This window comes from Carica papaya, chromosome 2 (genome assembly GCF_054855325.1).
Source record: "Carica papaya isolate Zhongbai chromosome 2, ASM5485532v1, whole genome shotgun sequence".
In the NCBI taxonomy this organism is placed as follows: Eukaryota; Viridiplantae; Streptophyta; class Magnoliopsida; order Brassicales; family Caricaceae; genus Carica; species Carica papaya.
Window position 1 is genome coordinate 19,608,753 of NC_142310.1, and position 26,944 is coordinate 19,635,696.

General features: G+C 36.4%; 2 protein-coding genes across 3 annotated transcripts; one reads left to right on the forward strand and one right to left on the reverse strand.

Moving 5' to 3' along the window:
- The first annotated feature begins 265 nt into the window (after positions 1-265).
- LOC110816400 (uncharacterized) lies at positions 266-10,851 on the forward strand. Of its 2 annotated transcripts, none has more exons than XM_088213559.1 (6): positions 266-1,094; positions 1,189-1,242; positions 1,370-1,459; positions 1,534-1,608; positions 1,691-1,856; positions 10,600-10,851. In XM_088213559.1, the coding sequence occupies exons 1-6, from the start codon at positions 1,075-1,077 to the stop codon at positions 10,639-10,641; spliced, it is 447 nt and encodes a 148-aa protein (XP_088069685.1). In that variant the 5' UTR covers positions 266-1,074; the 3' UTR covers positions 10,642-10,851. The 2 variants fall into 2 exon arrangements, with proteins under 2 accessions (XP_088069685.1, XP_021900258.1); XM_022044566.2 differs by having other exon boundaries at positions 272-1,094; positions 10,597-10,851.
- A 2,319-nt stretch (positions 10,852-13,170) lies between these two features.
- Positions 13,171-16,354, reverse strand: LOC110816391 (NAC domain-containing protein 71-like). The gene is made up of 5 exons (XM_022044555.2): positions 16,265-16,354; positions 15,777-16,042; positions 15,384-15,667; positions 14,438-14,710; positions 13,171-13,719 (listed from the first exon to the last, which is right to left on the reverse strand). The coding sequence occupies exons 2-5, from the start codon at positions 15,931-15,933 to the stop codon at positions 13,453-13,455; spliced, it is 981 nt and encodes a 326-aa protein (XP_021900247.1). The 5' UTR covers positions 15,934-16,042; positions 16,265-16,354; the 3' UTR covers positions 13,171-13,452.
- Between the last annotated feature and the right edge of the window lie 10,590 nt (positions 16,355-26,944).

A 26,944-nucleotide genomic window follows, 5' to 3' on the forward strand; every position in this document is an offset into this window, starting at 1 on the left:
CCACTTGTGCAACTAACAACAAGCAAGTTCACGGGGTTTTTCTTTCTATGATTTTTTTCTTTTTTGTTTTACTTTTTTTCTTAAAATTTTTCAAAAAAATCTTGTGCAAAATAAATAAAAATAAATAATTTTAAAATTAAAATTAAAAATAAATCCAAGTGTGATAAAATTTTAGATACCAATTAAAATTAAAATTAACATTAAAGGTCGTAATTTACTAAAACACAAATTTAAAAGCACGACATTTGAATACAAAGATTTCTAAGTTAACTATTTGGGGTTTTTGAGTGCGAAGAGAAGTCCTCAACCCGCGAGGGGAAGAAATTTTCCTAGCTCTGAAAGGTAATACCCTAGGTGGGGAGTTCAAGGGAAGAGAAAATTTTCCCTCAACCTGCGGACTCCACACATACACCTTGAGCAAGGGTCATGGGAAAGGGAGCATGTTCGCCAACCTGCAATGTCTTCCTAGGCCAAGTCACGAGAGGGGAAGAATTCCCAACCTGCGAGGAAGCCTTGGACTTTACGGGCACGTAGGCAAATGTTCCTTTCAGCCCACACTCCTTATGCTTGAATTTGGCCAAGGGAAGCGAATCATTTTCCCACAGCAATGAACATGCGGGCAAAACAGCGAAGTTGCCCGTAGGTGTACTTTGTTCTGAGCTTACCCTTGGACAAGGCTTACTGTGGGCGTGTCAAATGTGGGACTTTAACTTGACAGCTTTCAACTTCCTTCGTGAGTGAAATCCAATTGTCCATTTTGTGGCAGCAGATACTGACCACCTTTCCTGTCAGTTGTCACTGTGTCAGGCTTCCTTTCACCGAGCTGTCGCCCATTTTCCTCTTCAATGGCCTAATTGTATTGCATGCAATCCAATGGTTCCCATTCCACCAGATTCCACTTAGAAGCCTTCCACTTCGTTTTGTTGCTTCTTCCATTTCCTTCGGTGAGTTAAAGAGAAAGTCGAGAGTGAGCAACAGAGGTGAATTAGACAGAGTTTAGAGAAACAGTTAGGTTTTAGGAGAGAAACCCAGGGAGTGGGGTTACGTGTGCGTGCGAGCAGTGCAGTGGGAAGCATGGCTTCTTCTCGTGCGAGGTAAGCCTTCTTCTACTATTTTTTTGGTATTTTAGACATTCTTTTCGTCCCTCACATTGTCCATTTTAACCCAACTTCATAAATCTCCTTTTAGGTTCGACAGAGTCCCCTCGACAATAAAAAAAAACTCAAGGAGGGATTGTTTCAGGTGCCACTTCTTTCATTTGTTTTATATAGCTGTTCCTTTTTGGTTTTATTCAATTTCTAGATTAAGAATAATTACGTTAGGTCCTAGGATGGCTCTTAATTGAATCCTTGCTGTGTAATCATCCTAGAACCTGTGGATTCAACCCAGAAATTGTCCAACGCGGCTATTGCTACACTGGTGTGTTGCAGAGGAGGAATCGTTTTCTTTTAGACTTAAGGTGAACTTCTTTCTCTTTTAGAGCTTTGTTTCTTCTTCTTCGTACTTTTAATCATCTTCTTCATGCAAATCTAGCCTCTCAAGTCAAGCAGCAAGCTTCAAACAGAAGCGTTCCCCTGCTACTGTCAACCAAACGCCTACTGCAAATAGGTGAGCTTTTCTTGTCTTTCCTGCATTTCTCCTTCAGTTTCCTTTCAATCAGTAAGTGTTTACTGATATATTTATGTGTTAGGAACCTAGCTCAATGGTTGCATGTAGTGGATTCTCTTCAAAACACTACAGTATCATCTGCAACTCACTCAACTCTGCAGACGTTGTCATGGCGTGTTGCAAAAAATTCTTTGATGTTTGGGGATAAATGGCTCGTGTGTTTCACTTCAGACTTGGTCTCCATCGAGGTAAGAATAGTGGCAGTTTATTGGATACAAATAATTGGTTTTCTAAAAGCATTTAGAAGGTAATTTTGTGAAAAATCATGAAAGGGTGTTGTTTTAAGTGAATGTAGAAGAGTGGGTGTGCTCATGCTATTTTTGATGGACATTAACCATTTGCCTCAGTGATACTACTTTGCATTAATTGTAAGAGATGTGATTTTTTCGTATATTATATATTTTATTTAATAGATGTTGGTGCCCATATTGGCATCAAGATGTCACGTTTCTGCTCGAGGGGACTTCTTAGTGTCTTCTGGAAGCATACTATGGTATGAACACTTCCTATCATTGTGGACATGCCCTTCCTCTTATTAATCACAAAATTTCCCCTTGCTTCTTATCACATCATCTTCCCCTTTGAAAGTATTCGTACTCGAATCCAGAGTGTTGGTACTTACTTCCTGTAAAGATAAAGAAACTAATGTTTGGGTCAAGTAATCCACCATGTATAGTGACATACCAGGATAATGTTACACAAAATCATTCTTTTTGATCTCCATTTGAACTTTACTTTCCCCCTCTGTTCGTCTAATAAATTCATCATGGGATTTCTTGAGTTTAAGCTAGTCTTCATATACCTCCTTTCGCGATAACGACATATGGACATGGGTTGATAATGACATATGAACGTGGGTTGAACCATTCAAGCATAGGGAATATTGGTTCTTTCCCCAATCATGGGTAATGTTTCGGTCATACTGCCAAGGTAATCCCAATAATATATTTCTTGCGTGCATAGGGACCACATCACGTAGTACTTCATCCTTATAGTTACTAATCGAGAGTGGAACTAGGACTTGTTTAGTGACATTGTCATCCTTACTGTCACCTAGCTAGTGTAGGTTATTTGGGTTGAGGGTGCTTTGTACAAGACAACCCTACCTTCTTCATAACTAGAGTGCTGGCTACATTAGTGCAGGTCCCTCTATCAATTATCACGGTAGAGACCTTCTTGTTCATGAGGTACCTAAAATGGAAGATGTTCTCCCTCTTATTATTAATGTACACTATAACTTTACTTATATATTCAAGGCCTTTTAGATTACAAACACATCCCTCTTTACGAGCTATAAGATGCTCTCCTTATTGTCAGCTACTCGGGCTAATTCTTCTTGCTTACTATCACAGTTATGATCACTGATGTGACACCTTGCCACCCGGTGGAAAGCGACGTCCAATACAAAGCAAAAATGAGTGCAAATATAATTGAATACAATGTGGAAGCTCCGTTCATTCCTTACAAAAATAATACTATAATTACACTTTTGAGGCAAAGAAGTTAGCTATAAAAATAATTGCAAACATGTTATAGCCACTTTTATCATTACAAAAGGGTAATGTCTAGAGTAATGCACATATTCGCACTTAACACACTATGGATCCACAAATGGATCCAGATAAAGATAAAGGGGCAGGTCAATAGATAGATTGTGACATTCCAAATATTAATTAAAGTATAAGGGTGTCAGATATAAAAACAGATACGAGTGCATTTAAAATACTTATATGCAGCGGAATAAATATATTACACATCCCTTACAAAATAAGTTTGAGTGCCGATCTTATAATACTGAGGCGAAATAAGATAAATACAAGCCTCTTCAAAAATTGAACTCATCAGAGTGCGAGACAATATATACTCGTAACGGTTCATGGATCCACATTATCCTTAAAGGCTTCAATGGGCAGGTCAACTAGTGGATTCACTATTGTCGTCATTTGAAGTGGGGGTATGAAAAGAGGTTAGTTTCATATACTCAGTAAAGAAAGTAGTATTTAAATGATATTGCTAAGATTTTAAAAGTAATTAACTTAGAATAATACCTTATCTTCTTACCATTGGGAATCAAGCACGCGAGGCCATTTTAATAAAGAAAATATTTTATTTTGTTTTAAAAAATGTCAACGTTAAATCAATCATATCCATCATATAATCATATCATGTAAATTAAAGAAAATCAAAGAAATAATTTCATATCATGCTTTCATTTCATCTTTTATTTACTTTTCGCACAAAGCTGTTCCGACCTCTATTTATTGAGGGCAATATAGATTCCTGACTACCATTGTGAATGACTAATTCATTTCATATCACTTTCAGCATATTTACGGCTTGCTAAACCATAATACATTTTCAATTTACTAAACCATGACACATTCTATGACCACGCCTGTGCCAACCATAGTGGTCCCCTATATGTAAACTATAGTTGGGGCCGTACGTCGCCAAATGTAACCCCGACAATCATATCGCATCACCATTCTTGTTAGAGGGTACGCAATCATCCATAGAGAGTGGTCATCTCACATCTTTTCAGACTAGATAGAGGTTGAAACAGAACCCCTCTGAGATAAAAAGCCTAATAGGTCATGTAAATTTAAATATTATGCATGCAAAAAGCCATAATCCCTTTCTCATGTTCGTCAAATAACATCATGCTTCATCATCACTTATAATGCCATCATACATCACGTTTATTTATTAACTTGGTAGAACAATGTAAATCATGCAATATCGTAGAATATTTACTTAAAACATATTTAAAATATAGCAATAATTAAACATGTAACAAGACATCTCATATTTATGCAATGTTCTTTTTATTAATTTAAAAATAATCCTTAGAATGTGCAAAAAAACCACCAAGTTTCCTTGTCGAACACTTGAAGTATTTTTATTTTTTCTTCCTTCTATTCTTTCTTTCTCTTTCTCTAGCTCTATCTCTCTTAAGAATTACTTTGGTGAATGGAAGAATAAAGATGGAGTGATGAAGGAGTTGTGGAGGAGGTCCCTATTTATAAAAAGAGAGGATCGTTGGATTTCTACCAAGTAGTGCAAATTTGTGAGGAGAGAGGGAGGGGAAAAAGAGACCGACATGATGCGATGACTGGTGAATGTGACTAACAGACAGCCAATGGGACGATGGCAATGTGACGGTGGCTCGGGGACCGAAGTTGTGCTACACAAATAGTGGCGGCTCGCCGGTCGAGCGGCAGTGCATTCCCCCCCAAATGGCGACATTTGCACTCGATGTGACAAGTAGACTGCGTGCCTCGTGCCCCACGTGGATGGGACATGCGCATAGGCGCCCGTTCCGTGATGGTCGTGCACACGCGGGGAAAAAATTCTCGCAACCCTTCCCGCGGGATTTTTTTGTTGTTTTCCTTCTTTATTTTTCCTAAAATTTTCAAAACTAATAAATAAAATAAATAAACAAATACATAAATAAGTAAAATAATTATGTAGAAAATAAATTTGTTCATAAAATATAACATTTTAAATTTTAAACTCGATTTTATTTAAAAATCAAAATATAAAATTAAAGAGTTAATGACCTTAGGGACCGAATAAATAGATTTTTTAAATAACAATTTAACGCAAAGGTTTCAAGGTGTTACATTCCCCCTCACCTTTAAAAAATTTGGTCATCTAAATTTGCTACAAATAGATGAGGAAATTTCTCCTGCATTTCTTTCTCTAGCTCCCATGTTGCCTTTTTTAGAGTGTGGAGCTGCCATTGTGCCTTCACTATCGAGATCCTTTTGTTACACAAAACTTTATCGGTCCAACTAAGGATTTCACGAAAAACTCCTTGTAAGTCATTGTACCTGCATTTCTTGGTGAAGAATAATGTGAGAAGGGTTAGGGTGGTACCTTATAAGTATGGAGACATGAAAAAAAACATGCAAACCTGTAAACACTCGAGGTAGAGCGAGGCGGTATGCCATGGGTCTGATACGTTCCATGATCATAAAAGGTTCCACATATCGAGGGCTCAGCTTTCCCTTCTTACCAAACTGCATTTTACCTTTGTAAGGAAAGATATTGAGAAGGACATGGTCGCCAACAGCAAATTCCAACGATCTCCTACGGTTGTCAGCGTAGCTCTTCTGACGACTCTAAGCGGTGGTGAGGTGCTTCTGAATAATGGCGACTTTCTCAATAGTTTCTTGAATACAATCTAGTCCTAAATGATGCTGGTTTTTAACTTCATTCCAGCAGGTTGGAAAACGACAGGGCCTATCATACAAGACTTTATATGGAGCCATGTCGATGTTAGAATGATAACTGTTGTTATAAGAAAATTCACATAATAGAAGGTACTCATACCAATTGTCACCAAAATTCAGAACACAAGCACACAATATATCTTCTAGCATTTGAATTGTATGCTCAGACCAACCATCAGTTTGAAAGTGATAGGCAGTATTGAATAACAATCCTGAACCAAGGGCTTCCTAAAAACTATTTATTTTATAAGGGATTTGTAATAATTGTTCTGCTGTATACAATTAACTATTATGCACTCGTAATCTGTTTCTGTATATGGCACCCTTATACCTTAATTAGCATTTGAGATGTCATATATGAAAATCATTTTTAAATAACAACAAAAATATAATTTTTCTACGACGAAATTAAATAATAAATTTTAAGAATTATTTAATTAAATAAAGTATAAAATTTAAAATACGAAATAAGATATTTATCCTAAATTAAAAATTACGATATATTGAAAAAGTTTAACCGACCTTAGGACTCGAATAAATAGGGGTTCCCAAAAGTGCAAAGGTTTTCAGGGTGTTACACCTATCATACAGGGCTTCATATATAGCTATGCCGATGCTGGAATGATAACTGTTATTATAAGCAAATTCACATAATGGAAGGTACACATACCAATTGCCACTAAAGTCGAGAACACAAGTGCGTAATATATCCTATAGCATTTGAATTGTACGCTCAGATTGACTATCAGTTTGAGGGTAATAGGCAGACGCTCAGATTGACTATCAGTTTGAGGGTAATAGGCAGTACTGAAGTACAATTCTGAACCAAGGACTTCCTGAAAACTATCCAAAAAATGGGAGGTAAATCGAGGGTCTCTGTTTGAAACAATCGAAGAGGGAATAATGTGGAGTCAAACAATCTCCTTGGCATAGTGACGGGCTAACTTACTAGTGGAGTCTGTTGTTTTGATAGGTAGGAAATGGGCATAGATTCTGTGAAAACTGGTGACAAAATCCATGGTCACATGTTCTCACTTCTATTTTAGAATAGGGAGCCCTTACAATAAACTGTCAGGTCTCTGATGCTTGGCCTTAATTCACTGACAAGTAAGACATCAGGAAACATAGTCAACAATATCTTTTTTATTCCAGGCCACCAATACTAGCACCTCAAGTCTCGGTACATCTTCGTAATTCTAGGGTGAATGGATAACATAGATGCATGAGCAGCCTTTAAAACATCTGTCCTGACCACAGTAGGAACCCAAACATGATCTTAGAATCGGCACAAACCATCATCTGTGAGCCTGAAATTAGGAAACTCGTTAGAAGTAAACTTATTTAGATTTTGAGTTATTTCTGGATCGGTGGACTGAGCTTCCCAAATCTTTATGAAAAGATAAGACAAGACCCGAATTTGGGTGAGGTAGGCACCATTTCCATAATGATTGAGGCAGAGTGCCTACATTACATCAACTAGCTTCCAACTGGAGGCCATCATCTGGGCCAACAAAGTAGATTCCTTCCGATTCAAAGTGTCAAACCACATTACCTTTACTGGGATGGTAGAGGATTTTGTTGTCATAGTCTTTCAGAAGGTCCATCCAATGTCTCTGTCTCATATTAAGCTTTTTCTGAGAAAATATGTATTTCTAACTTTTATGATCAGTATAAATTTCAAATGTTTGGCCATACAGATAGTGGCGCCATATCTTCAGGGCAAAGTCAATGGCAGCCAACTCCAAGTCGTTTGTGTGGTAATTATACTCATAGGGTTTTAGTTGTCTGGATCTATAAACGACTATCCGACTGTGTTGCATGAAAACATATTCCAAACCCACGTGAGATGCATCACAGAAAACATAAAATCGTCCAAGACTATCGGGGAGGATCAAAATTGGAGTGGAGGTGAGGTAATACTTCAGTTTAACAAAACTATCTTCACATTCTTCATCCAAAATAAAAGCTACACCCTTCCTGGTAAGGTGGGTCAAAAGAGTTGTAATGTTAGAGAATCTATCGATGAACCGCTGGTAATAGCAGGCCAAACCAAAGAAATTGTGTGCCTCGACAACATTGGTTGGTCAACTCTAATTAATTAAAGTTTCAACTTTAGAAGGATCAACAGAAATTCCTTCGCCAAAAATCATATAATAAAAAGAAAAAATTTGATCCAACCAAAAAGAACATTTGCTGAATTTTATATACAAGTGATTCCAACGAAAGGTCTTTAATACATCGAACAAATGGTCTACATGTTCTTCACGGTTCTTCGAGTACACTAGGATATCATCGATGAACAGGATGACATATTGATCTAATGCATGCTAGAAAACCCTGTTCATAAGATCCATGAAAGCAGCAGGGGCATTAGTCAATCCAAAGGATATAACCTTGAACTCATACTGACTGTACCAACATCAAAATGTTGTCTTAGGGATATCTTCTTCCTTCACTCTCAAGTTGTAATGCCCTGATCTGATATCAATCTTCAAGAAAATCATAGCACCTTGCAACTAATTGAAGAGATCATCAATACGGGGCAAATGGTACTTACTTTTTACAGTCACTCGATTGAGCTCTCTGTAATCGATGCATAACTAAGGGAACCGCCCTTTTTCTTTATAAATAGTACTCGGGCACCCCAAGGAGAATGGTTTGGCGTATGAATCTTTGTCCAAGAAGCTCAGAAAGCTGGTGTTCAAGTTCAGCAAGTTTTGAGATGGGTTGGGTTCTTAGAAGGAGATCGATGGAAAACTCTATCTCTCGTGGGGGAGGTGTAATACTCTGCCTATCACTGCGCTAAAATGAATGAAAAAATCTATTTATTTGGGCCTTTGGCCCTCTTAAACTTAAATTAATTTATGCTGGTTAATATTTTTCGAAATTCATGATTTTGATTTATTTTGATTTTTATTTTATTTTATTTTATCTTGCTTTATTTCAAAAGGAAAATTTAGAAAAAAAATTGAAAAACGGCAAGATGGGAGAAAACCTGCTTGTGGAAAAAATCCCGCGATAAAGTAATTTGCCCGTGTAGATGCTGGGCACTGTGCGTGCGCGTATGCCCGCACAGTGGTCATGGGGCGTGCGCGCCATCCACACACATGCACGAGATGTGCGCACATCGTGTGCGTCCCTTTCCCTTCCGCGTATGGTGCTGGTCAAGACCTGCGCACCCATCCTGTCGCTCGTAGGTGGGCCGTTCGCGCGTCACTTAGCACACAGATTGGCACCGCACACTGTGCACGCGCCGTCTGTCCCTCCTGGGGCCTCCGCAGACAGGCCTTGTCCGCCTGGGGCCTACGCACAGTAGTCCTGCGCGGCGCCCAGTAGGCCTAGGTCCTGCTCGCGCAGCACCCAGTACGCCTAGATCCTACGCGTGCGCAGGCTAGCCCCTGCGCGTGTGGCAATAGGCCTATGCGCCTACAGGCTAGCCTGCAGCGCACCGATCGGGCACTGTCACATCAGGAAGTGCACCGCCGCTGCTTTGAGCGGCATGTTATTGCCGCCAATGGAGGAAATTTTATTCCCTCGTTTTTCGTGTCAAAAATCTCTTCTCCTCTCATTTACCAAATTTCTCTATTTTGCGCGAATCCAACGGTTTTAAAGTTCTATAAATTGCCTTTGCCCTTCCCTTCCTATCCACACTTCTATTTTTTCTATTTTTCAAAGGTTGAGAGAGAGAGAGAGAGAGAGAGAGAGAGATAGTAACTTAGTGAGAGAAGAAGAGAAAGAAGGAAAAACGATAAAGAAGAAAACATTAAGGTTTTGGTAAAGAATATAGTATTATTTTCGATGTCTTAAGGAGTATTTTTATATAAGTAATTGAATATAATTGTTATTTTGTCTGTTTTGCATGCCTCTGTGTTCAAATAAGTCGAATTGTTTTGATTTTCAAGCATGTTATGTGAATTACTAACACTTGATGAATTTGCTTGTAATATATATAATATATAGTCCGTAATAGTAAAAGTAAAAAGAAAAGAAAAAGAGAAAGGTGGAATTAAGCTTGTATGGTCTGAAGTGTATCTGTATTGACATTCATATTGTATTAAGTGCCTTGTTAACTTTTTTATCTATGAGGGATATCTGTTCCCCTTACCCTTCGGGGCATCTATTTTCTCCTCCCCTATCTGGTCTGAAAAGACGTAAGATAACCATTCCTAGTAGATGACAGTGTGCCATCTGGCGAGAGTGGTATCGCACTATTTGTAAGGGTCATCCATGACTAAGTAATGTCGTGACTATAGATATTTGTTAGTACTAGTATGGTTGGTACAGCCGTGATCATAGATTGTACCATGATTTGGCCAGGCAGAAGTGGGCCTGAGCAATTTTCATATCGTATCTGATCTGGTCATTCCACTTGAGCGGTCCAAAATCTATATCTGCTTTCAGAGATTGAAGTCTTTAACGATTTTGCGATGTATGACATGAAAAATCTTTGCATTTCATGAGTTATTTGATTTTCTTTATAATATGGCATGATATATGTATATTTGATTTTCTATGCTAACGTACTATTTTTATATTTAAATAAATGGCTCTTTTTTCTAATGATGAGTTAGGTAAATAAGAAAGATAAACGATGAGAAAAAATTAATAAACTTTTGAAATTTTACGATATTAATTTAATATTGTTTTCTTTATTAAGCATATGAAACTTACTTTTTTCATCCCCTATATGAAGAAGGAAATGAGAAACCGCAGGCAGACCTACATTGGAAGTCTATGAGGATCCCATAAATCCACAAGTCTGAATGCATGACTATTCCCGTACTCTGATGAACTCCAGTAGCATAGTGAAAGAAGTGACATTTATGTTTTGTATTTTGTAGCAACTTCTGGCCTTAGTGATGTATGTAGTTGGAACATTATATATATATTTGTAAGGGATTTGTTAAAGTTTGATTCTACTGCATAAATATTATCATTCACTCCGTCACATGAATCGTAAATGCATGAATGTGATGTACCAAAAAATCCGCGGTTCCTAATGGAATAGGTAACAAAGCAACTTTGCCACCCACTGCTACTAGATCACCGCCCCCCCAAGTCAAACTGGTGCTCGCTGTTTCACCAGGGGCTGTTGCACCAGGCGCTAAGGCATGAGTATTTTGTATCCATTGAGCAAAGACAGGTTGTAATTGTATAGCGGTATCTGAAAACATATCTTGTGGACGCCCTAAAGCACTCATGGTATCATTATGAATATACAAACCAAAACTGTGAAAGCCTAGAAATATACATACCCAGTTGAGATGTGACCCGCAATGAGAAAAAGAAATGCAATAGCTAAATGGTGATGAGCAATATCGGTCAGCCATAAACTTTGCGTTTGTGGATGGAATCCCCCAAGAAGGGTTAGAATGGCAGTTCCTGATCCTTGGGAGGTACCAAATAAATGACTACTTGAATCAGGGTTATTCTGAATCTATATTTGATATCCATTTGTCTTAATTGGCACCTGAGATGTCACAAGAAATAAGCCAGACAACTCCTTCAGAAAGACATCTAGAAAGTTATAAACCATAGTTGTAACACCGTGCCTATTGTTGTGTTTAATTAATTAGAAAAATCCTATTTATTAAGGCCTTTGACCGCATTAAACTTAATTAATTTTTTCTATTTGATATTTATCGTAATTCGTAAAAATTTAATTAATTTTTAATTATTTTATTTTTATTTAATTTTAATTTTATTATTTAATTTTTTTTTTCATTTAACTTATTTAAATTAATTTTATAAAATTTAGAGAAATTGAAAAAATGGCAAAATCGAAAGAAATCCTGTAGGAAAAATCCCACAAGAAAGTATAACTGCCCACGCGGATGTTTGCACTGTGCGCACGCGTATGCGTGCACAGCAATTGCAGGACGTGCGCACAGCATGCACGTTCCATCTGCATGCACGCACGGGATGACTCGGGCAGTGTCACTGCCGCCGTTGGTGGAGGAGACCATTTTTTCTTGTTTTTCGTGCTGAGCATCTTTTTCTCTTCTTTCTCTTCACTGAATTGATCATTTCCTTTCTATTCCTCCCCACATTTCCATTCTTCCATTTTTCAAAATTTAGAGAGAGAAAGATGAGAATGAAAGAAGCAAAAGAAAAGATCATGACACAACGAAAGATGAATAAAGAAGCACCACCTAAAGAGCCAGAAAAACAAAAGGATTGAGCATACACCTAAAGAGCCAGAAAAACAAAAGGATTGAGCATACAATAAACACGAGAAAAGAAATTAAAAGAGCATGTCTTCAGAGTGCGAAAAATAAAATTAAAAAAAAAGTAGACTTATATTATGGTGAGAAAGGAAAATTGAAAGAGGATTAACTTAGGTCAGAAGAGCAAAATAACATATAGGAGATGAAAAGGATAAAGAAAAAATGTTGACCATTTTACAAGGTTGAGAAAAAGAAAATCAAGAGATATGTTGAGGAGGCGAGAAAATGTAAATGAAGGACCATGTCATAAGGATGAGAAAAGGAAGACAGAAGAGGCATCTTAGGAGGGCAAGAAAAGCTAAATAAAGAAACATGTTGGGATATTAAAAAAAAAAAAAAAAAAAAAACAAAGGAACTATCACATGGGCGAGAAAAACTAAAAAAAAAGCGTAAATAAAGAAGAGACAGAAAAAGTTAAAGAGCATACTGCAAAGATATGAAATGCAAAATAAAGGAGGGCACCATGAAGACTAAAACAAAATAAAGAGAACACAATGTAGGCGAGAAGAGCAGAAAGATTGAGCATGAAGTGTTCTTCAATCTTATATATTACTTTCTAGTTATGGTTGTAACTAGCATACCTTAAATGATTAATTCGTACATATTTCTCATATTATAAATTATTTTTAACATTCTCTACATTCTTTTGTGTTTGTTTTATGACCAAAATAGAAACTTGGATTTCTTCATGTAATATTTAATAGGATCATAATACATAAATAATTCTATGTATGAAATATTTTTAACATAGTTTTGTGTTCTTTTCATTTAATTGTGAAAAAATTATTTCAATTATTAAAAAATTAAAAGATCTATCCATTACTCTGGCGGTTAATCAAATCAACAGATACAGTTGGAATGCATATCCATAAAAACTTGGTTTAGGCGTGAATCCAAATTATGTTGGCGTTTGTAACTTGCGGCACATCAAGGCTTTAAATAGCCATATAGACTTCATTATATATATGTACCCGCACATATATGGATAGAGGAATAAAATCCCATGGCAGTGTTATCCCAATTTTTCTTGGAATCTAGTGTCCATCATAAGCACATTGCTTTAATTTGCAACCAAATGTATGATCAAGAAGGTTCTAATTCAAAAATGTACAAAAGAAATTTTTAACAAATGGTAGGTGAACGAAGATCCTAACAATGACAAGATTTTTTGCAGTGCACATGATTCTTTGGTTAGAAAAATATAATCCACACATTTGGTTTTGTTAGTTAGCTAAAACTAATGTTTTATGTGTTTTCAGAAATGGGTCGTAGTGATATTACAACAATCATATATCGTAAGAGAGTAAATGAGAAATGTATATCTAGATTTTTTGAGTATTGCAGTATTTTATATGGTGGTGGTGACTCAGTGTTGAATGGAGAGAGTTTGAGTTCATGTGCAATTGGTCTGTGGAAGACAAAGAGAAAATCTCGTCTAATGTTCCGTTCATGTATTTGTCAATCATGAAGTTATCAAGGTCTGTTGTTGCAGGCTTTGTTGGCGTTGGGTCCACAATATTTATTTGAGGGAAGTCATCAATTCCTAATGGCGGATAATCCATTCCAGGGTATTCACCCATTTGCACCTCCTGCACTCATCCATGCAATGAAAAACATATGTAATCAAATCAGTGTTCATTGCATCAAATTGTAATCATATATATGTATGTATATGGGTAAAGAATTAAAAGTTTAATTTTACAGAAGAGAATGAAAATGTCCCACATGGTGATATAGTGGGGATAGAGATTTTATGAGCGAGTCAAAAGAAGTTATGAAGTCAAGAGATGTGCTTTATGGAAAGAGGATTTGAGTTCATCACTAGGAACTTTTATTTCTTTTAAGATGAAAAGCTAGATCAAATGATTCCAACACATTGATCCATAGTATCAAACTTTCATGTGCGTCCTGCCAAGTAAGGGGTACTAAAGGTACCTAAAAAAGAAGAATTTGAAGAGTTGGCAAAGTAGCTAGAACATCACCCTAAAATGATCAAATAATCATGTAGTAGAAGAAGCTACGTAACTTTTTTGAGGAAAGAATAAACTACGTACTTAAAAATATGTTATCATCTCATTGTTTTTCGGTATCTTCTTTTTCTTTTAGTAATTGTCTAACATACGATATCAAAAGTAGAGATCTAATGTTTAAATTATGGCTATTTACCCATTTAAATATATTAGCTTAATACTACTACAAAAATTAATTGATCTAAGACAGTAAAGTGGTTTCGTATTTGAGAGAACATATTAAGGTATAAATAATTAATTCAATCAATTAATTAAAAAGTTTTTGCGAATATGGTACCTTGGTTAGATTTGAAGAGAAATCAAGGCGATATGAGTAAACATAGGCAGAACTGCTTGCTTCTTCGGATGAAGCAAAAGTATGATGTAAATCACGGGCATTCGTAGGTGTCCCTTGTGTGACATCTGAGGAAGATGTATCAGATGGGAGCTTATTGTTATCATCTCCTGCTAAATGACATTCATCCCATCGCCAATCCTCTGTGTTTTCTTCTTTTCTCATTTTACAATTTTGTTTTTTTTTCTTGAAAATTCGACAAAGTGCATATGAATCCTACATGAAAAACTTATATTCATTATATCTTTATTGTCCAAAAATAAAAGTAAAAACAAATCTTTAAAAGCATGCGCAAAGAAAAAAGAAAGAAACTAAAGCAAACAGTGTCAGTTAAGGTACACAACCATATAAGGACTAGAAACAGAGTCTTCATCAACTTGACCTTGATATATGCTTTTCCAAAAGAAAAAGGAAATCATTCATTATGATACATATGTGAATTATATGTTATAGCTTTACATGCTTCTTCATTACATACTGTTTTTGTACTTATACGTGTACTCTTGTAGACGAACTTCATTTGGAACTATAAATCAAATATATATATATATATATATATATATATATAATACAGCGTACGTGCATATTTTAAAGGATAAATCTCCAAATAAAAAAACATTTCTCAGCTTAACATGTCTTCTGCAGGTTTCATTGCGCTCTCTTTTCTGGGTAAAACACTAATAAAAAATTGCTCCCCTCATACAGAAATGGCAAAAGAAACACCATCTGAAATCCTAATTCTATTGAACAACCCTGAATTATAAAAATGCATATATATATATATACATATATATATATATATTTGTCGGTCAAACACTAATTTTTTGAGAAGAATTATTGATATTAGTGGGCATGCGAGAAGAAGATTAAGAAATGGTAGAAGGTATACCTTGAGATTTGAAAAGGCTTCTGAACGGGAGGGTGAATGGATCAAGCGATACTCATGCATCACCCAGTTAGACCTAATGCCATTGGGAGCTCGACCTCTATAATACACCAACGTCTTCTTCATCCCCACGACCCGCTTCTGAGAGTGAACCGGCCTATCTTTTCCTGTGGCTTTCCAGTAACCAGCTCGAGTTGCTCGGTTAGTTCTTGACCCGTTAGGGTACTTCTTATCCCTAGGGCTATAAAAGTACCACTCCATGTCTTTGCTTGGTAAAAATGACTTGTCTGTTCACACCATTTTCACACACATGTAGATAATAATATTATCATTGACATTACTTCTACCATAAATTCTTCCATATAAAAACACAAAAATAAATAAAATCATATATACCAGGCAAGTCCCATGGTTCACATTTGTAGAGATCAATTTTTGGGATGATTTCTAGCTCAATCTTACGGCCACTAATCTTGCGATCCAGATAATAAGCAACAAGCTCTTCATCAGTGGGATGGAATCTAAATCCAGGAGGGAGAATCATTGGGGCCATTCAGCACCGGAGAGAACAACGAGAAGGATAGAGAGAGAGAAGAAGAAGGCAATAAGATGGCAGAGATACGGTATAAACAGGCTTGCGGGACGAACATCTATATAAGGCACTGTTGGAATGATGAGACGACATAGTTACCATTTTAATAATTGGCAGCTTGTGTCACAATTTTTGTCTTGCTTTGTTCACACACATCCAAATTCAATATACTCGCTATATATTCCGAAACATAAACAATACAAAGAAATCAAATATATATATATATATATATATAGACAAAACGTATAGTAGTAATTCGAGGCAACTAAAATAAAAGGAATTAATAGTCTACCTTTGGCTTTTCAAGATTCTCAAAAGTGTGGAAACACCGAACAGGATAACAAGTTTCACTGCTTGCGTCTGCTCAGAAACTAACAACTAAAATAAAACCCCTGTGGGTCCAATAAGCCCTATAACACGCAGTACTAGGGCATCCCTCTCTTATCTTTAAAATTAATTAGAAAATTTTATTTTAACTTAATTTTAGACTTTTTAATATTAGATCTCTCATCTGACTATTCTATTAAATTAGTTCCATTTCTGTTACAAATGATCCTCTTCAGTTAATTTCTGTCTAGATATTATGTTTTGCAAGCATGTCATAAAATTACCACCCATATATTTTTTTTCTATTACTAACTACTCTCGTCTATATAGATGGTTTTATATATTTGATATTAGAATAATATACAATCCATAATTTTTTTCTTCCCGCAGCATAAGAGAAACAGAGGAGTATTTTCTAGAGGAAGTACCATTGTATATATTCTGACATATAATGTTATAAATAATCATGCCGTCAGAAAAGATATAAGAACCCATCTCTTGTGTCTATCTACTAGGTAAATGCTAAAAGCAATTTGGAAAATTAAAAGGATTTCTTAATTACTTTAATTCACTATTAACATATATATGTGGTGATTATGTAAATTACAATTAGTTAGGATCACTAAATAAATTAAAATAATCTACATATTTATCCCTTAACATTCTAAACATTTTTTTATGCTGCAATGCTTGTTGACATTTGTTAATTTTAGATATCTTAACTACATTTATATTAACCAATCACTATAAGAAAAATAACCTGTAATAATAGCAACAAACATAATCTCCATTGCTTTAACTTCCAGGCTATATAAACATAAACTTCATCCGTCAGCTTCACGAGATTTATAAAAGCGACTATATTAGCTATCAAAATAAGTATTTAGATTTATACAAACTAAAAATATCTGTTGGTGAAAGCATTCACCTATACAAAATAGTTTTTTTGTTTACATAGATTAGATCTATACCAACGACTTATCTATCGATAAACTTTCTTTCCATACCTAGTGCTAAGTACACAAAATTTAAATATTATATTTATATTATTAAATTAAATAATAAAATAATTATTTAAGCCATTAAAGTGATTATCAAATATAACTAAAAAATATATTAATTTATAAGATTTATGTATGTTCACAATATTATTAAATTGAATTCAAAATATGAAGTATACTTTTTACTAAAAGCTAAGAATACCATAAGTGCTTATTTAGAAAATAAGTTGATGACTGTTGCATCTATAAATAATGCATTAGTTAAAAAATTTAACATTAATTCTAATCAAACTTTAACATCTATGAACAATGCACAGAGAAAGAGAAACTCACTCAATGCCACCCTTCATGATGTGATATTGGATAGCTCAAATTTGATATCAAGGATATCAATTAACACAAAAGAGGAATCCAGCAGGTCTCGACTCGAACAGGAAAGTAAGTTCCAATATCTTAAACGGGAACATCCAGAATAGGGAAGTAATTTCATTCCTGATGACTTTTCTAATTGAGATTATTTTAAAAGATGGCCCAAGTTTGTCTAAGCCAGAAAGCTTAAGGCCTAAGTACGATTAATGAGTTTGAAGAATTGTAAGAAAGCCCACGCCTGAGGGAGAGGCCCACACGTGCACCGGATATGTGGCCCAATGTGAACAACCCACGAACATGCATGAGGGCCTGTAAGGACTGCGCATTCGAGCGCCTGGGAGCGTCCACGCATGCGACCCAAGCCCGCGTGGAACCAACCACGTGCACGTAGGCCCAAGAGCCGAATGCGCACATCCTGCGCGGATGGGCTCGCGGATGGCTTAGTAAAATAGCCGAAGCCTACCAGCCCGCGAATCCCATTGGCTTTCTCGCGCGCAACCTACGCAGACCAGCCAGCCCAGCCCATTCGAGTAGCCCAAATCGGTCGGCCCCTCTTTCTCCTGTTTTAAAATATTTAAATTACTTAATGTTTATTTATTTTATTATTTTAAAATCTTTTAAAATGTTTGCGATCCACTTTTCTAAATACCCGTGTTAAAATTAATTTTCACATGTGTTTTAAATAGATTTCACATGAGATAAATATGAATTTAAATTAATTATTATTTTAATTATAACTCTATCCTTTAGAATTATTTAATTAATTTATTTAAAATAAAATAATTATTTTATTATGTGTTTATTCTATATTAAGATAGAATTTTATTTAGGTTATTATTTTATTAATTTTCTAAAAAATTTTGTATTCATCTAGTTTGCCATGAAAATGCTATAATAGGCCTTTGCTCCTAGAATATAAAAACAACCTTTGAGAATAAATTTGAGAGAATTATTGAGAGTTTCGGCTTTTCTTCTTTCAACATTTTTACTAAAATTAGCTTCTTTAAGTATTTGGGGAAACAGAAGTCTTTAAAAATCTTGTTGAGCCAAGGAGCGAGGATCAACTTATCGGTAAGTCTATGACATTTTTTTTTTCTTACTTATTTTATCTAATTTTTGTTTTTAATTTTTTTTTAGGATTGTAGATTTAATTAAAGAGAGTGGTTTAATTCTAGGTAGTTATTGTTTTGGTATTGCATACGTTGAGTGTGTTTCAAGAGTAGATTCGATCCTCCCCATACCCTCCCGCATCATCTGGTATCAGAACTTTAGCTCATAGAATCCCAAATCTATTTTTATTTGCTTTAGTATTTTGTCCATTAATAATTCAAATTAATTTTTGATTTATTCGTATTGCATCCTACTTGAATTCGTATGTATCAATTCAATTCAAATAATTCATGTTCAAAATACAAAAATATCCCAATTGTACCCCATAAAGTAATTGACACATTGTTTGTATCTTGCATCACAAAAGCAGAATAACTACCTAATTGGTGACCGAAAATCCTTTAAGAAATCGAAGACAAAGTACATTGCCTAACTTGTGTGAGCGAAAACTTTTGTTTTCATTTTGCACACTATCCACATTTAATTTTTGAATTGTATTTCTATAATCTGCATCAACATTGTATAAAGAAAGTTGATCGGTCATAAAAAGTAGCCGATAAATTGGAGGTAGTATAGGAAGATACATCTATCGATTATATCCATCAAGATTGATCGGATCCCTATACATCAATCCGAATTGTCATTCTTTGTGATCTACATTTTTATTGTTCATTTTACTTTTGTTCCATTAGAAAAAAAATATTATTATTAAGTGACTAATTGATTCTAGTTGCTTAACATATAAGAAGCACACCATTACTTTTTCTGTGTGCTTAATTCTGAGTTTCAGTAGAAATTAGAATTCTTTAGAGTTCCTTGTTGTGTCATAAGGACTAATGTGCAGACTCGATTCAAGTGATTCCGATTCTGAACGCTCAACTCGACAGATGAAGCTGTCAATTGAGGGATTGCTAGGTAACACGAGCGAAGGTGAGGGAGAGAATGTATTCTTTTCACTAATCTTTCTTACAGGTACTACACAATGTCTCAATCCATCGAAGATACTCCACTTGGGAGTAATCTTCTTATTGTCTGAAGAGCTCTCAACGTGTAAGTTAGGAGTGAAGAAAACGAGCAAAGGAAGAATACTTTCCACACATGATGTCTTGTCAATGATAAGGTATGTGGAATGATCATTGATGGTGGTAATTGTACTAATGTGGCAAACACTCTATTCATGGAAAGAGCAAGGCTGACATACATCAAACATCCAAATCCTTACTGGTTACAATGGTTGAATGAGTGTGACAAAGTCCAAGTACCGAACAAGTCATAGTACCATTCTCTGTCGAAAAATATCACGATGAGGTATGTTGTGATATTCTACCTATGCATGCCAATCACTTGATACTTGGGAGACCTTGGCAGTTTGATAGATAAGTACAACATTACGCTGCATCAATCGATATTCATTGCGAAAGGATGGTCTAAATCATGCCCTTATACCTTTATGACTAAAAGAGACACATGAAGATCATGTCAAAATTAGAAGGTCCTTTAATGAATACTCAAGAAGGGTAGAAGAGAGAAGGAAGGCCGTAGAGAAAGTTAATGGTCCATTGAGCATAAAGGTTACCCAGTAGACAGCTAAAGATGGTCTATTACGAGAGGGTGTTACATTCCCCCCCACCTTAGAAAATTTGGTCTCCTAAATTTGTCATGAATAAGTCTAGGAACTTCTCTCTCATCTCGTTCTCCAACTCCCACGTTGCCTCTTCTTGAGTGTGTGTTGCCACTGCACCTTTACTATGGGGATCCTCTTGTTGCGTAAAACCTTATTGGTCCAACTAAAGATTTTTACAGGGAGTTCCTCGTACATCATATCAACTTGCACCTACATCTCTTTGTGAGAAATGAGGTGAGAAGGGTCAGGCTGGTACCTTTTAAGCATGGAGACATGAAAAACATCATATAGACTTGCAAACTCTCAGGAGAGTAAGGTGGTACACCACAGGTCCAACACGTTCCATGATCCGAAAAGGTCCCACATAACAAGGGCTCAACTTTTTCCTCTTATTGAACCGCATTTTTTCCTTGTTCTTCCTCAAGATTTTTCCTTGTAAGGAAAAATCTTGAGGAAGACTTAGCCATTAATGGCAAATTCTAAGGGTCTTCTATAGTTATAAGCCTAACTTTTTTGGTAACTCTAGGCAGTGGCCAAGTTCCTACAGATGATAGCAACCTTCTCGATAGTCTCCTGGATGAAACTAGGTCCCAAACGACACTGATTTTTGACTTTACTCCAGCAAGTGAGAGAACGGCAGGACCTATTGTACAAGACTTCATACGGAGCCATGCCAATGCTGAAATGATAACTGTTATTATAAGCAAATTCACACATAAGAAGATACTCATACCAATTATTGCCAAAGATGAGGACACAAATACGTAACATATTTTTCAATGTCTGAATAGTGCGTTCAGACTGACCATCAGTCTATGGATGATAAGCAGTACTAAAGTACAATATGAACCCAAGGGCTTCTTAGAAACTGTTCCAAAAGTGGGAGGTATATCAAGAATCTCATTCAGACACAATGGTGAATGGACGCCATGGAGTCGAACAATTTTATTGACGTACAAATAGATTAATCTACTGGTGGAATTAATGGTTCTGATGGGTAAGAAGTGAGTGGTCTTGGTTAATCTATCAACAATGACCCATATGGCATTACGACCGGAGCAGGTCTGTAACACCCCGCCCATCGTTATACTTAATTAATTTAAAAAATCCCATTTATTTGGGCCTTTAGGTCGCATTGAACTTGTGATATCCCAAGTGCTATTTAAGGCAAATTAGTGTCAGATAGAGATACAGAATAATGAGTGTGCGATAAAATTTATGAAACAGAACAAAATTATTACAAATCCCTTACAAATATATATGAGTTCCAATATATGCATATACTAAGGCCAGAAGTGGCTGCAAAATACAAATCAAAACATAAGGGTCACTCCTTTCACTATATTATTGGACTCATCAGAGTACGAGAATAGTCATGCACTCAAACTTGTAGATCTACGAGATCCTCATAGAGTTTTAAGGGTAGGTTAGCCTGCGGTTCCTCATATGCTTCCTCATCTGAGGGGTGGGCTGTGTGCCTGCAGGATAGTCTACAATGCACCAAGCAGGCCACTACCACCTCGAGCAATGCGTCGCTACCCACTTCGGGCGGCCCACCGCCACTACCGGTGGAAGAGACCTTCTTCTTTCATTTTTCATGTCGAACATCTTTTTCTCTCTCTTCACCAAATTTTTTCACTTGGAGCAAATCCAACGGCTCCCACTTTCTATAAATAGGGGCCCCTCCTTTCCATTTTGCCTACACTTTCATTCTTCTACCTTTCAATAATTAGAGAAAGAGAGAGAGAGAAATTGATCTAGAGAAATAAGGAGAGGAAGAAAAGAAGAGCGACGTAGAAGAAATTATCAATGTTTTAGTACGAATTTAGTATTTCTTTAAATGTCTTAAGGAGTATTTTTAGACAAAAAAAAAATAGATTAAATTGGTAATTTGTGATTTTGCCTGTTTTGCATACTTTGGTGTTTGTAGGTTTAATAAGTTGAATTGTCCTTGATTTTAAGCATGTTATGTAATTTATAGACACTTGATGACTGCATGTAATTAAAATAATATGAAACCGGCAAGGTTACCTAGAAAATAAAAGAAACAAAAAAAAGGAGAAAAAGAGATATATGGAATAAAACATGAATGGTCTGAGTATGTATCTATTTTGACATGCATAATGCATCAAGTGTTTCGTTAGACTTTTTATCTATGACGTATATCTGTTCTCCTAACCCCATCCGAAGTATCTGTTTTTTCCTTCCCCATCTAGTTTGAAAAGATGTAAGAGAATCGCTCCCTGTTAATGATGGTGTACCCTCTAACGAGAGTGGTGACATAAAAATCTGTTAGAGGTCACCCTTGACTAAGTACTGTCGTGACTATAGAATATCTAATATGACCACTATGGTTGGTACGACCGTGGTCATAGATCATACCATAGTTTGGCAAGACGGAAATGTACCTGAGTAAATTTCCGTTATTTGTATATGATCTGATCATTCCACATGGGTAGTTGAAAATCTGTATCTACCTTCAGAGATGGAAGTCGTAACGACTTCACAAAGCATGACACGAAAATTTGAGTATTTCATAATTTATTTGATTTTTTTTATTATATGGTATGATGTGTGTTTATTTTAATTATATTAGTGTGATGTTTTTTTTAAATAAATAAGTTATTTTCATAATGTAAGATAGATCTACGAAGTATCCAAATGATAAGTATTTATGTTAGAATAATTCACCTTTAAAACCTTACGCTGTTATTTAAATAGTTTTTTCCTTACTGAGCATATGGACCTCACTCTTTCCATGACCCCCTAGATAAAGAAGAAAATCAGGAACTGCCAGTTAACCTACCTATTGAAGTTTATGAAGATCTCGTGGATCCACAAAACTTGAGTTCATAATCGTTCTCGCACTCTGATGAATCCAATAGCATAGTGAGAGAAGTGACCCTCTTTTGTATTTTGAATTTGGATTTTATAGCCGCTCCTGGCCTCAGTTATATGTATGTAATTGGAACTCATATTTTTAAGGAATTTGTATTAATTTGCTCCGCTGCATATAATTTTTATCATGCACTTGTTATTCTATTTCTGCATTTGACACTCACATGCCTTAATTAGTATTTAGAATGTCACAGATGGTATCAGAGTAGAATTACGCAGATAAAATCCCTTACACTAAGGCCTTAGGTAGAAAGACCCTTAGAGTACCTAGGAAGAATAAGTCCTCTTTTCAAAAGTTAGACCACTAACTCGTGTCTTTCTTTTCTTTGTAGGAATAATGCGAGGAAGACCATCCGTAGAGCGTACTGAGTGATCTGAAGCCCTGGATCACCCGACCAGGGCTGAATTTGTCGAATTCTTCTAAGTCATCTAAGGATTGACTGCAACAGTAGGACAAAATCAAGCCATCTCTTGTCCACCTTCTGCCCCAGAATGCCGAATGAACAAAAGATCCATTTCCTATAACATAGGAGAGTTTAGGAAGCTTAACCTGCCACATTTTGAAGGTAGCCCTGACCTTTAGTAACTGAAGCCTGGATCCGACAGATAGAGAAGCTTTTCTCGATCATAGACCTGATTAAGATACAGAAGGTTCTCCTTACAACCTTAATGTTAAACGATGAAGTCGAACATTTGTAGTGATTTAAGAAGGAAGTCTTACCTATCCCTACCACTTGAGAAGTTTTCATGGATGCATTCTTTAATAACTTTTTTCTTGCCTATGTTTAAGAAAAGAAAGAGGAGTAATTTTAGGACCTTTGCTAAGGAAATTTAACAGTTGCCTAGTATGCAGCTTGTTTCGTCCAACTGTCTAGATTCGCCCCTCTAATGGTCACCCCTGACAGTCGAAAAGGTAGTAAGTTTCTAAAGGGCCTTCGTGCCAATATTTATGACCAAGTCGCGATGCTGAGACCCAGCTCATATGCGAAGGTGTAAGAACATGCTCAGTTGGCTGAAGATCTCATATCGACCAAGCACCAATGCATTGTCCGAGTCTGTACCCAACAACAACAACCCCAGTAAATAGCCACTCTATAAACAAACCAGAGTTGCCCTTCCCCCTATTTTGCCTCCACTTATGGGTTAGCTTGCCCAACCTACCTAACCTTATCAGCATTGTGGTCGCTCGCATGGTGACCTACCCTATCGACGTATCAATCGCGCTTGATATCAATGCGAAAGCACCCAACATCTTATAAAAGACTGCCCCCAGCGACCGAAGGACACAACTAAGCTTGTAGTTTAGGGTCGTGTGTACCACCTAGATAAACCTGATGCTCTCCCCGCTCTTGTTCTTATCCAGGGTATGCTTTCTATTCATGATACTTCTACCAAGGTTTTGATCGATACAAGTGCCTGTGCATTTGCTTGTAAGATTGAAATTAGGCCAGAACCTTTAACAGAAAAATTAACGGTAAAAAATTCCTCTAGGGGAATATTAGAAGCTCACTGTGCATCTAAAGATTTTAAAATAAAGGCTTAAGGGATAGAAGTATTTGTGAATATAATATTTTTAGATTTTTCAGGATTTGATGTGATATTAGGAATGGACTGGTTAGAAAAGTATAAAGCAATAATTGATTGTGAAAGTAAAATCGTAACTTTACAGTCCCTGAAAAAGGAATAAATTTATTGTTATTATTTTTCCTAACAATTAAATAAATAAGAATATGGGTGTTGATTCTGTTATGTGTTCCACCAATTGTTTGCAACTTTTCAGATATTTTCCCATCAAACTTCTTAGTCTGCCTCCCTCGCGAGAAGTAGAGTTCCTAATTGAATTGTTGCCCGAAATCCAGCCAATCTCAACGTCTGTTTACCGTATGAGTCGTGCCAACCTTGCAGAATTAGAAAATTAGTTTTCTGAACTAATTACCTGAAAGTTTATCTGCCCTAGTCATTCTCCTTGGGGAACTCTAGTGTTGTTTGTGAAAAAGAAGGATGGTTCCCTCAGACTCTGCATGGATTACTAGAAACTCAACCGAGTAGTAGTTAAAAGTAAGTACCCCTTACCATGGATCAATGACCTCTTTGATCAATTACAAGGAGTCACGGTCTTCTCCAAGATTGACCTTAGGACGGGATATCACCAGCTGAGAGTCAAGGAAGAAGATATTCTGAAGACTACTTTCTGGAACGGGTACAGTTTGTACGAGTTTAGGGTAATGTCGTTTGGGTTAATCAATGCCCCTACAACCTTCATGGACCTCATGAACAAAGTTTTCTGACACACACTAGATCAGTACATCATCGTATTTATTAATGACATCTTAACTCCAAGAGCCTAGAGGAACATGCAATATACTTGACTGAAGTGTTGGAGACCCTTCGCCAAAACTAACTGCATGCTAAACTTAGCAAATGCTCCTTCTGGTTGGATTGTGTTTCTTTCATCAGTCATGAAATTTCGAGTGAAGGAGTTTCTATGGATCTGTCTGAGGTTAAAACAGTAGTCAACTAGAATCCGCCCGCTAATGTGGCCCTGGTACATAATTTTCTTGGCTTTGCAGGTTAATACCGGTGATTCATTAACGGATTTGCTAAGGTTACTGCTCCATTGACACAACTCACCTGAAAGGGTGTACCATTTGTCTGAAATTGAAGCGTGCGATGAAAGATTCGTGGAATTGAAGCGTTGACTTACCTCTCCTCCTGTGTTGATCCTCCCTGACACCATTGGAATATTTTAGGTCTACTGCGATGCATCTTATATTAGCTTGGGATGTGTTTTGATACAGCATGATAGAGTAATCGATTATGGGTCCGGACAGTTGAAACATCATGAGCAAAACTACCCTATCCATGACCTGGAGTTGGTGGCCATTATCTTTATCCTTAAAATATGACGTCATTACCTGTTTAGTTAGACTTTCGATATTTATACTGACCACAAGAGTTTGAAGTACATCTTCTCGTAGAGGGAGTTAAATATGAGACAGAGACGTTGGATGGATCTCCTGAAAGACTATGTTTACACGATCATCTACCACCTCGGTAAAGGAAATATGGTTCTCGATGCACTAAGCCGAAAGGAGTCCGCAGTGTTGGCCCAAACCATGGCCTCCAGTTGGAAATTGATGGATACTATGCAATCACTTCGCCTTAGCTACTATGGTAAAGGCACCTATCTTACTCAAATTTGAGCCCTGTCGGATCTCTTCATGAAAATCTAGGAAGCTTAGTCTATGGACCCATAACTTACCAAGAACCTAGGTAAGTTCTCTTCTGGTGAATTTTTTGATTTCAGGACTTCAGACGATGGACTGTTTAGATTTTAGAACTGAATTTGGGTTCCCGTCACTATAAGGGCGGATGTTCTTAAGATTTCCCATGCTTCTAAGCTATCCATCCACCCCGGTAGTACCAAGATGTACCGGAACTTAAAGTGACAATACTGATGGCTGGGAATGAAGAAGGACATAGTCGATTACGTCTTCCAGTACCTTACTTGCCAGAAAATTAAGGCAGAATATCAGAGACCCGACGGTTTGTTACAAGGCCTCCTGATTCCAGAATGGAAATAGGAGCATGTAACTATGGTTTTGTCACAGGATTGTTCAAGACCTGCTCTGATCGGAATGCT